Genomic DNA, 10,892 nt, shown 5'->3' on the forward strand with positions numbered 1-10,892 from the left:
TCTTTCCTACTCCCTCCTTTTCCACAAATATATGTTGAGTATCAATTCTGTGATGCTTGAGGCATTAGGCACTCCAATAAGTAATCCTTTAAGTCTCACCAGAATTTGAGTTTGATGATATGGTGTCCATTGTGTAGATGAGGATACATCCTCCATGAAGTGCGAGATCACATAACCAAATGTAGAAAAGTAGGTCTGTCTCTTGCTGAAAGGATCTTAACATTGAATGCTGCTGCATGAAGCCCAGGGCTTCAGTGGAGAACCTCAGAAACCAGATAACTCGGCTGGCCAGTTGCGGTGGCACACGCCTGTAATCCCAGCACTTTGGGAGGCCGAGGCTGGTGGATCACGAGGTCAGGAGTTCAAGACCAGCCTGGTCAATATGGTGAAACTCCATCTCCAATAAAAATACAAAAATTAGCCAGGTGTGGTGACATGTGCCTGTAGTCCCAGCTGCTTGGGAGACTGAGGCAGAAGAATCACTTGAACCTGGGAGACGGAGGTCGCAATGAGCTGAGATCATGCCACTGCACTCCAGCCTGGGCAAAAGAGTGAGACTCCGTCTCAAAAAAAAAAAAAAAAAAAGAAAGAAACCAGATAACTCTGAGCCATGAGGCATTACATTGGCCTCTCAGAAGTCTGAATAAATAAGTATGGGGATTTCCCTTATTTTGAAGGCATTAATGACTCATTTCTCTAGGATATTGAAGTGAGTTCTCCAGTGGAAGACAACTGGAAAATGAGTGTCCTTGTCTACATATATAAGATCTTAATAAAAGTAATTATAAAATTGACCTTGGTGGGGAGACACTGAAACAGGATTACATGGTCCGAGTAAAGTCCTTACAATAGGGAAAAAAGTATGTACAAAGACACAAGAAAGACACAGAGGTAAGAAAAGGACTATTGACTGGAGTCGGGAATGCAGGAACGTGTGTGTGTGTGTGTGTGTGCGCACGCATGTGTGTGTGAGTGTTTATAAACCTAGATAAGTTTAGATGAGCCTGGAGAATTAACAAGCCATGCTTGTATTTTACAAAAATGCACTCCAGAAGAGACACGGGTTGGAAATTGTTCCAGAAAGAATAAGACATAGTGGTGATATGAACCATGAACCTAAGTTTGTGATGATGAATTTGAAGAGAAATTCTAGGCCTTGCCTTAGAAAACAACATAAAAATCTTAGTTCTTCAGGAACACAATGCCCACAGACAAACTTCACCAGAAACAGAATTTGCACATAGGCAGATGTATATGTCACTCCTCACTTAGATGAAATATATGCATATGCTTCCATTTACAGATGGCCTCTTTCATCACTGAAAGAAAAAGTGCACTTCAGATCTACACTACAAATATATTTAGATACAAATTTACCTCCACCAGACAGTGTTACATGTTATTTTTGAAAGGTAAATAAGTTACTTGATTTATTATTTTAAACTTATGAGTGCATTTTTAATTGCTATTCATGAAATGAAAATTATTTGAACTTGAACAGATATGTAAGGATATTTGATGTTGCTTAGTAGCATTTCTCAAACAGATCCTATTTTGCACATGAGATTTGCTAGGGAGTTGAAGCTACCTCCTATTCCGTACCTGTTTATATGATTTGGTAATAGTCTTTTGTTGTGAAGGTTTATGAACATGGTGAAATACATACATTCTATTGAGAGATATGATAAAATGGCATAACTCAAGTTTCAACTATGATTTTGATAAGTAGTTTTCAAACTTGTTTTGGGGATTTTATGAAATCCCAAAGGGAAAGATAACAATTTTACTATTAAAAAGTGTTAACATTATTTTGCTTATAGACTCTAATTATTGGTTAGCAAAATAATTGTTATAATTATTTCATTCAATTTTAATATAATAAGAGTTATATAATTCTTCTTTTACTCAGCATTTTTTTTTTCTTTTTTCTTTTTGAGACAGGGTCTTGCTCTGTCGCCCAGACTGGAGTGCAGTGGCAGGATTACAGCTTACTGCAGTCTCCACCTCCTGGGCTGAAGCCATCCTCCCACCTCAGCGCCCCCAGGTAGCTGGGACTACAAAGTGCATGCCACCACACCTGGCTAATTTTTGGATTTTTTATAGAGACTAGGTTTCACCATGTTTCCCAGGCTGGTCTTGAACTCCTGGGCTCAAGCAATCCACCTACCTGGGCCTCCCAAAGCGGGGAGAATTACAGGCATGAGCAAATGTGCCTGACCCTATTTCTCTGTTAAAGAATAATTCTAATAATAATAATTTCTGGTTTTATGTATTTTTACAAATAATTGACATGATGATGTAATATTCACAATGCTTCAACAATGTGAAAAAGTATATACGAATATTAATCACATAATTGATAAAATATGTGAAATAATGAAGCCAAAGCAGGTCATTAAGAAATATTTATAAACATTATGTATTGAAGTTACAGATGTTGCCAAAGTTGTACATCCACGGGGCCAGTCATCATAAATTCTGATTGATGTTTAAAATGAGAGCAAGAAATACCCAATTAAGTAGTAAATTGAAAACCACCTAATCTTCTTCCGATGCGTCTGCGTTTTCTTTGTACTTGTAAAATCGTATTGCACGTTGAATGGGAGTCTTAACAGAGTCATAAGTCCATCCCTTCCTGGCAAACAGTCTTTCAAGGATGCCAGGCATTTCGTAGCCCTTGCTTAGAATGAAATCCTTAAAGGCAATTGGTCCATAAAGTTCGTCAAGAACGTCAGGTTCATCAGGCTTTTCAAGCAAGAGCTTGGGGTCAATCAAAGGTTCATCACTTCTTAGCTTTTTCCACAACTTAGGCTTGAGGTACCATGCTCCATACTTCATCTTCACACGCTGTGCGGTATAAGAATTCGATGGCGTGTGGAATTTCCTGCCCCAGTATTTTTCCTGTGAGAAGAATTTAGCCTCATCCTTTTCATCTAGCTCCATGCTGTACTTCAGCTCTGAGGAACACTCTTTTACCTTCTTAAGCTTTTGGTCGTAATAGGTTGTTCTGTACTTGGGGGTAAAGTCAAACAGATTCCTGATGGATTCTTCATCAGCTCCCAGGTCTGCAGCCCACTTGAAGAATTCACGAAGTTTTTCTGATGTGTATCTATATTGAAGAGAGTCAGAAACGCACTCTGTTGTGCTTGGTGTATCTTCGTGAAACAGTTCTTTTATGTAGGACGCTCGAATCTTGGGAGACTCTGAGAACTGATGGGACACTGGAGCTTTGGGAGGCTCCGCGCGGAGACTGGACACCCGACGAGTCTTGGGAAGCTCCGGGCGGAGACTGGACACCCGACGAGTCTTGGGAGGCTCCGGGCGGAGACTGGACACCCTACGAGTCTTGGGAGGCTCTGGACGGAGACTGGACCTCCGACGAGTCTTGGGAGGATCCGAGCGGAGACTGGACGCCCGACGAGTCTTGGGAGGCTGCGGGTGGAGACTGGACGCCCGACGTGTCTTGGGAGGTTCCGGGTGGAGATGGGACACCTGAGTCTCCGGAGGCTCCAAGCAGGGTTCCCCACAAGGGAATTTATCAGGCTCGGTGGGTTCCTCGGTTTTCTTCACCCGGGCCTCACAACGAGCCCATACGTCCTTCAGCGTCCTCCCAGAATCCAGCACTTTCAGCATGTATAGTAGGAGATTGGACACCCGACTAGTGTCGGGAGGTTCTGGGCGGAGATGGGACGCTCCAGCCTTGGGAGGCACTGACTGGAGATGAGACACTTCAGTCTTGGGAGGCTCCGGGCGGAGATGGGACCCTCCAGTCTCGGAAGGCTCCGAGTGGAGACTGGACCCCCGACGAGTCTTGGGAGGCGCTAGGCGGAGATGAGACACTCCAGTCTCAGAAGGGTCCGAGTGGAGACTGGACCCCCGACGAGTCTTGGGAGGCTCTAGGCGGAGATGGGACACTCCAGTCTCCAGAGGCTCTGGGCGGAGATGAGATACGCGAGTGTCGGGAGGCTCCGGGCAGAGGTGGGACACTCCAGTCTCTGGAGGCTCACGGCAGAGAATGGACACCCGACGAGTCTTGAGAGGCTCTTGGTAGAGATGGGACACTCCAGTCTCAGGAGGCTCTGGCCGGAGACTAGACTCCGGAGTCTTGGGAGGCTCCTGGTGGAGATGGGACACTCTAGTGTCGGAAGGCTTCAGGGGAAGACTGGACACCCTAGTCTTGGGAGGCTCTGGGCGGAGACGGGACCCTCCAGTCTCGGGAGGGTCTGAGCGGAGACTGGACAACGGAGTCTCGAAAGGCCACGGGCAGAATTCCCCACAAGGGTATTTACGAGGTTCTGTGTGTTCGTTGGTTGTCTTCTCCCGGCCCTCACAACGAGCCCGTGCGTCTTCCAGCTTCCTCTCAGAATCCAGTTTCAGTAGCTGTCGTAGGAGACTGGACACCCGACGAGTGTTGGGATGTTCCGGGCCGAGATGGGACACTCCAGTCTCGGGAGGCTCTGGGCGGAGACTGGACACCAGAGTCTTGGGAGGCTCCGGGCGGGGATGGAACACTCCAGACTCGGGAGGCTCCGGGTGGAGACTGGACACCGGAGTCTTGGGAGGCTCCGGGCGGGGATGGGACATTCCAGACTCGGGAGGCTCCGGGTGGAGACTGGACACCGGAGTCTTGGGAGGCTCCGGGCGGAGATGGGACACCGGAGTCTCGGGAGGCTCTGAGCAGAGTTCCCCACAGGGGTATTTACCAGACTCTGTGGGTACCTCTGTTGTTTTCTCCCGGGCCTCACAACGAGCCCAAACATCCTCCAGCTTCCTCTCAGGATCCAGCAGTTTCAGCACCTGTAGTAGGAGATCTGGAGGCATATCTTCTCCCAGACTGGGGTACATGGCCAAGGGATGCTTGGCCGTCAGCTGGGCTTCCACTTCCTCTACGAACGTCTTCCGTGCTAGCTGGGCTGGAGAGAGCTTAGAAAATAGGGCCGCTTTCTTGAGCAACTTTTTCTGCCCGCTTTCGGGGTCAGTTTGGGGACCTCTGCGACAGATTTTGGGGAGTAAAAACTCGTCACGGCGACAAATGAGTGTATCTTCAGGAGACGGACAGCCGTAGCGGAAGTCGTCCATGCCCTCAGTCACGAATACCCAGTTCTGGGTGTCCATGGGCGGGAACCTCAGGCGCCTGTACTTGCGCTTCGCGATGCACTTGGAAGGCGGTTTGTCACAGTACCAGGGCTTGAAGTCCATGCCCGGGGACTTCGGCCGGTCCTGCGGCCTCTGGTCCCCCATGGTGGCCCTCGCTGGGGTGCCACCTCTCCAGTTTCCGCGGCTCCTGATCCCTGCCGCTCTAGTCTCTAGGAGACCGCCAGCCACTCGCAGCCCAGGTTCCTTCCTGGAGGCGGGGCAGCGCTGACGCCACCTGCGCAGCCCGGATTCTAACAGGTGTGTAGTGCAATCTCATTCTGGGTTTCATTTGTGTGTCCTAATGACTACTGGTATTGAACATCTCTATATTTGCTTATTTGCCATCCTTATCTCTCCTCGGTTGAAGTTTCTGTGGATTTTTTTCTCCCGTTTTTAAATTGTGTTGCTGGATGTCATATTTAGTTTTGAGAATCCTTGCTGTGTTCTAGATGTAAACAGGTTATCAGATATATGATTTGCAAATTTTTCACTTCATCCTTGGCTTTTCCCTTTCATTGTCTTAACAGTATCAAAGAGAAGTTTTTTTAATTTGATGAAGTCCAATGTATCAATTTGTTCTTTTCTGGATTGTGCTTCTTTTGATGTATCTATGAAAACTTGGCCTATCCAAAGGACAAGGTTTTAATTTTTGTAAACAGCACAATATATAAATCAAAGTTTTTATTTAAAAATGTACCTATTGCTTACATGTATCTGATAATTTTAGAACTATTTTTGTAAAGACTAACTTTTCTCCACTGAATTACATTTGGAAATTGGTAGAATATCAGTTGTGTATATTTTTTGAAGGTCAATTTCTGTGCACTTTTTTCTCTTCCATTGATTTTTCTCTCACGCAAATTTCACATTCTGTTGGTTACTTTAGCTTTATAATAAATCTAGAAATTAGGCTGTCTTAGTCCTTTAACAGTGTTCTTTTACAAAGTTAGTTCTTCCTAGGTCCTTTGCATTTCTGTAGAAATTTTAAAGTCAGTTTGTCAATGTCAAAAAGAAAAAGTCCTTTGAGAATTTGATTAGGATTCTGTTGAATCTATAGATCAATTTGAGGATAATTGGCATGTTAACAATAGGAAATCTTCTGACCACTGAGAAACGTACATCTTTATATTTGTTTATGTGATTTTTCATTTTCTCAGGCATATTGTGTATTTTTTAGTGTATGTGCCCTTCACATCTTTTTCTCTCCGGATTTTTCCTAAATATTGTTTTTCATACTATTATGTGTAGTATTTTTTTAGCTGCAATTTCCAACTTTTTGTTGTTAGCATACATAAATATTGATGTTTGTATATCCATTGGTGTCATAGAACCTTGGAAAACTCACTCATAATGTTCAGAAGAATTTTCGTATATTTAATTGAACTTTCTGTATATATGATAGTGTTATCTGTAAATAAAGACAGTTTCCCTTCTTCCTTTCCAATCTGAATATCATTATACCCCCACCAGTCCAGTTGCAATCCTTCATTTTCCTTTAAATAATATCAGTTAAATTTTTATCGCTCTTATAGTGCTTAAAACAACACTATGGAAAGCATTTTTATAAAAAATTTTAATTATAGACAAATTCAGCCTGCATTATTCCTTAAGCATATCATTTTCTTATCACATAGTAATTTTTTTTCTGTACATTCTTACTCATTTTTAAAAATAAGTTTTCTTACTTCCCTTGTTAGGTACAGCTGAACAATGTTTTCTACCATTACAAGCAGGTATACCATAGTTCCTCCTTGTAAATGAGGTATGATCAATGCCTCTCTTTCCTTTGGCTCCTCCTCTGTAAAACAGACACAGTGTATATTTCTCTTGGGTTTCTCATTAAATCAAAGAACTGGATTATGTGTAAATCAAGATAATCTATATAACATGACTTTTGTATAGTATCTGGAACAGAATAAACATCCTGTAAAATATTGTTAATTTATATAGTATTACTACAGTTTGAAAATAAAAATATTCTACATTTGATGTCTATATAAAGGAGAAGCAATATCATACATTTAAATATCACCAATATTTTCATTTGTTGATTATAAGAATCGATGTTAAAGTCTCAGGATATTTAGTAGATTTCATAATGTGAGGGTGGTAAGACCAAATTTGATATGGATTTATTTTTAACTTTCTTACTTAGAAAAATACCATGGACTGTATGTTACATTCAAGAGCCAAAGCTTCAACAATTCTCTATAACAATATTTAACTAGCAAGCTCACATGAGTACTCACTTACCTAAAATGCATGAGAGTTTGAAAAAAATATTCTGTATTCTAAATAATCCCCAAAAAACAAACAAACAAAAAAAACAAACAAAAAAAAACCACACACATATTGAATCTCCTAAAGTTCAATTGGGCCTATATAAAATTTTTCATGTGACTGTTCATTAAAACAGTTTTTGTTCCTTAAAGCCACTTCATTTTAATCACTTTTCACAGTAGAATATTATACAAAGGACTCACATCTAGAATACATAAATAATTCTTAAAACTTAACAATAAGAAAACAAAGAACACGAAACAAAAAATGTATAATACACAGTAGTTTAACATGTATAGAGATATATAGTATACATGCTTATATTTTATAGCTCTGTCTCTGCTGAGAAACTAGAAAAAATTGACACCCAAGTAACAGTAAGTACTTCCAGTGCCCAAATCTTGGTTTCTAAATACCATTGTCTAAAATAACAAAAGCAAAACAAAACAGAGATATCCTTGGAGAAATGAGTAATTCTAGGCCTGGGGCAGTGAAAACACAAGATGAACCTGGAGTATTATGTAATGCCAGAAAATACAGAAGTGCTCAGAAAACAAAAGATTAGAAGCAGATCAGGAACCAGACCAAAAGAGCACTTAATGGCCAAAGTTAAAACAATTTAGGCAACAAAATGCATTAAAATTTAAACATTATAACACAATATAAAATAAAATATCCGTGAGTCCATACTGATATAAATAATTTTACAAATAAATAAATGAGGGAAAAGGTACAAATATTTTTACAAAGAATTTCAGAAAATGTACATGGATACTCCTCCCTTCAGGAGGTGGAAATTAATTGCCTTCCCCAGGGTGTGGGCTGGATTCTAAAAAATAGAATATGGAATGGGAAAAAAATAGCGACCTTTTAGTGGAGAAGCCTGGCAATTCTCTCTCCTTAACCAAGTGATGAATGTTAATGTCAGCAGTGAGAAGTCACGTTGGTATCATGCACTACTCTGATAGGATGTGATGAGAAAGACACTTCACCTCTGTAGTATTCTTCCCTAAATTCCAGAATCCTAGTCTACTGAGGAGAAAACATCTAACAAACCCAAGTCCAGGGACATCTTACAAAATTCTCAAGTATTCCTCAAAACCATAAAGGTCATGGGAAACAAGTAAAGACTGAGAACTGATCATAGACTTTAGATTAAAGAGACATGACAACTAAATTCAATGTGGTAGGCTGACTTGGACCCTGGCACTAAAAAAGGACATGAGCATAAAAAATCTACAAATCTGAATTAAGTCTGAAGTTTAATTAACAGTAATATGTTAATGTTAATTTTTTAGTTTAAATGCATGTACATTGTAAGATATTAATTTTAGGGGAAGCTGAGTGAAATGTGCATGAAAATTCTGTGTACAGCCTTTGCAAGTGTTTCATAAATCTGAGATTATTCTAAAATAAAAGGTTTCCATTTTAAACTATAGATTACATCATGATGAATTATCAACAAATCACTATTAATCATACAAGAGAGAAAGCTGTAGCTTTTTTAAAATGCATACTTGTTGCCCCCCACATATACAGTAAATCATAATTTTTTTCTAAGTGGAGTCAGTAATCTACATTTTACATGGATTTTAAATTATACACACCAATATGTAAGAATTACTTTTCTAAAGCCCTGTGCCTTTTATAGGCCCCAAAGACTTTCAAAGAGATTAAAAACCACAGTAGTAATTACATTATCCGAAGTAACCAAATTTGGGGAAAATTAAATTTCTACATATACTAGATGTAGGCTGAGAGCAAAATAATTCACTTAGGTAACATGTACATACCTGGTGGGCCCACAGAATAATGAAGTCATGATAGAAGAGTGAAGAAGATACAAAGTTTGGTGACTGGCAGTGAAAAAACAAACAAAAAAACTAGGAGTGAAAACAACTTACTTGTGCAAACTGCCCTTCTTGGGTTAAAGAAAACTGACATCATTATAGAGTGCAGAGAAATTACAACTGGCCTTTTCAGTCAAGAAGCACCAACTGCCTTAGTATGAAGTGTTACTCCAGAAATGAATAGTGTAGCTGACAAGCAAAACCAACACCAAGAGGCTAATAAAGAAATGTTCAAGCAAGTCAAAAATGCTCTGAGTGGAGCAGCATGTAATGAATAAGCAAACAAGAGAATGAGAACGAACAATGAAAATCGATGTGATGAAGTCCGTTGGTTTAATGGAGCCTAAGTATTCCCAGTTCTGATATCTTTGTGTGCCTCTGACTGCTTTTAGTTACCTACAACCTTTATTGCAAACTTAACTCAGGACACCGTTTTCATGCTCCAGCAGACTCAAGTTATCTGCAACCTTGCTGTCTCTTCTACCCGCATGCAGCACCTGTCAGCCTTTCTCAGATACCCAATCTTGTTCACTCTGATCCAACCCTCTTTGGAATTCTTTTGCTTTTATTAGCTCTTGCTAAGTTTACTTTCTGTGATAGTTAATTTTCTGTGTCAACATAGCTAGGCTACAGTGCCCAAATAGTTGGTCAAACAGTCTAGATGTTGCTGTGAAGGCATTTTTTGGATGTGATTTAACACTTTATATAGTAGACTTTGAGTAAATCAGATTTACCCTCCATAGGATGGATGAGAATCATCCAATCAGTTGAAGGCTTTCAGGAAAAAGACAAAATTCTCCCAAGAAGATGGAATTGTCCCTCCAGACTGAAACACAGGAATCTGTTTGAGTTTCCAGCCATCAAAATCAGGACTGCAACATCAATTTTGCCCGAATTTCTAACCCACAACCAGCTCTACAGACTTCGGATTTTCAACCCCCGCAGTCGCATAAATGAATTCCTTTAAATTTCTCTCTCTCTCTCTATATATATATATATGACATATATATGTATATATATATATGTCCTATTATTTCTATAGTCTATATATTCAACTATTTCCTATTATCCTATACATCACCTGCCTCTCGCTCTCTCTCTCTCTCTCTCTACATATATGTAAAATAATAGGAGATATGTATATCTCCTATTATTGTCTTATCTTTCTGGAGAAATCTGATTAATACACTATTCATTTTGACCATTTTTCTACCAGTAACAATGTACTTGTCTTATAATGAGATATACCACAGCAATTTTACCACTGCTACATCCACTGATACTTTTTCTCAGCAAGGTATGAAATGTCGTTAAGGCCTAAGAAATAATATAGACTTAAAGATTTCCATTTTGTTCTTTGAATAAAAAAGCCTAGAAGAATTATTCCATACCTTGGCTGAATTATCAGAATCACTTGTGGCCCATCTTAAAAGTATATATGCCAAGGCTCTGCCCTGAGCCTGCTGAATCAAAATTTCTCCCATTGATAATGATTTACAGCCAAGGGCTGAAATCCCTGGATACATAATAATTTGATCACAGTATCTCAGACAGGATATAGTCCAGCACTACTGATATTAATATAGAACTTGAGGCAAAAAGAGAACAAATGACTTACACAAGTTC

The 10,892-nt window shown here is 40.2% G+C and overlaps 1 protein-coding gene across 1 annotated transcript; it reads right to left on the bottom strand.

Annotated features, from left to right (window-relative positions):
* Positions 1-2,384: 2,384 nt before the first annotated feature.
* On the bottom strand, positions 2,385-5,283 carry LOC126946831 (protein FAM47A-like). The gene has a single exon (XM_050777516.1). The coding sequence runs from the start codon at positions 5,239-5,241 to the stop codon at positions 2,539-2,541; it is 2,703 nt and encodes a 900-aa protein (XP_050633473.1). The 5' UTR covers positions 5,242-5,283; the 3' UTR covers positions 2,385-2,538.
* Positions 5,284-10,892: the final 5,609 nt, after the last annotated feature.

This window comes from Macaca thibetana, chromosome X (assembly GCF_024542745.1).
Source record: "Macaca thibetana thibetana isolate TM-01 chromosome X, ASM2454274v1, whole genome shotgun sequence".
NCBI lineage: Eukaryota > Metazoa > Chordata > Mammalia > Primates > Cercopithecidae > Macaca > Macaca thibetana.

Coding starts and splice junctions, on each gene's coding strand:
- LOC126946831 (XM_050777516.1), bottom strand. CDS start 5,241: ATGGGGGACCAGAGGCCGCAGGACCGGCCGAAGTCCCCGGGCATGGAC.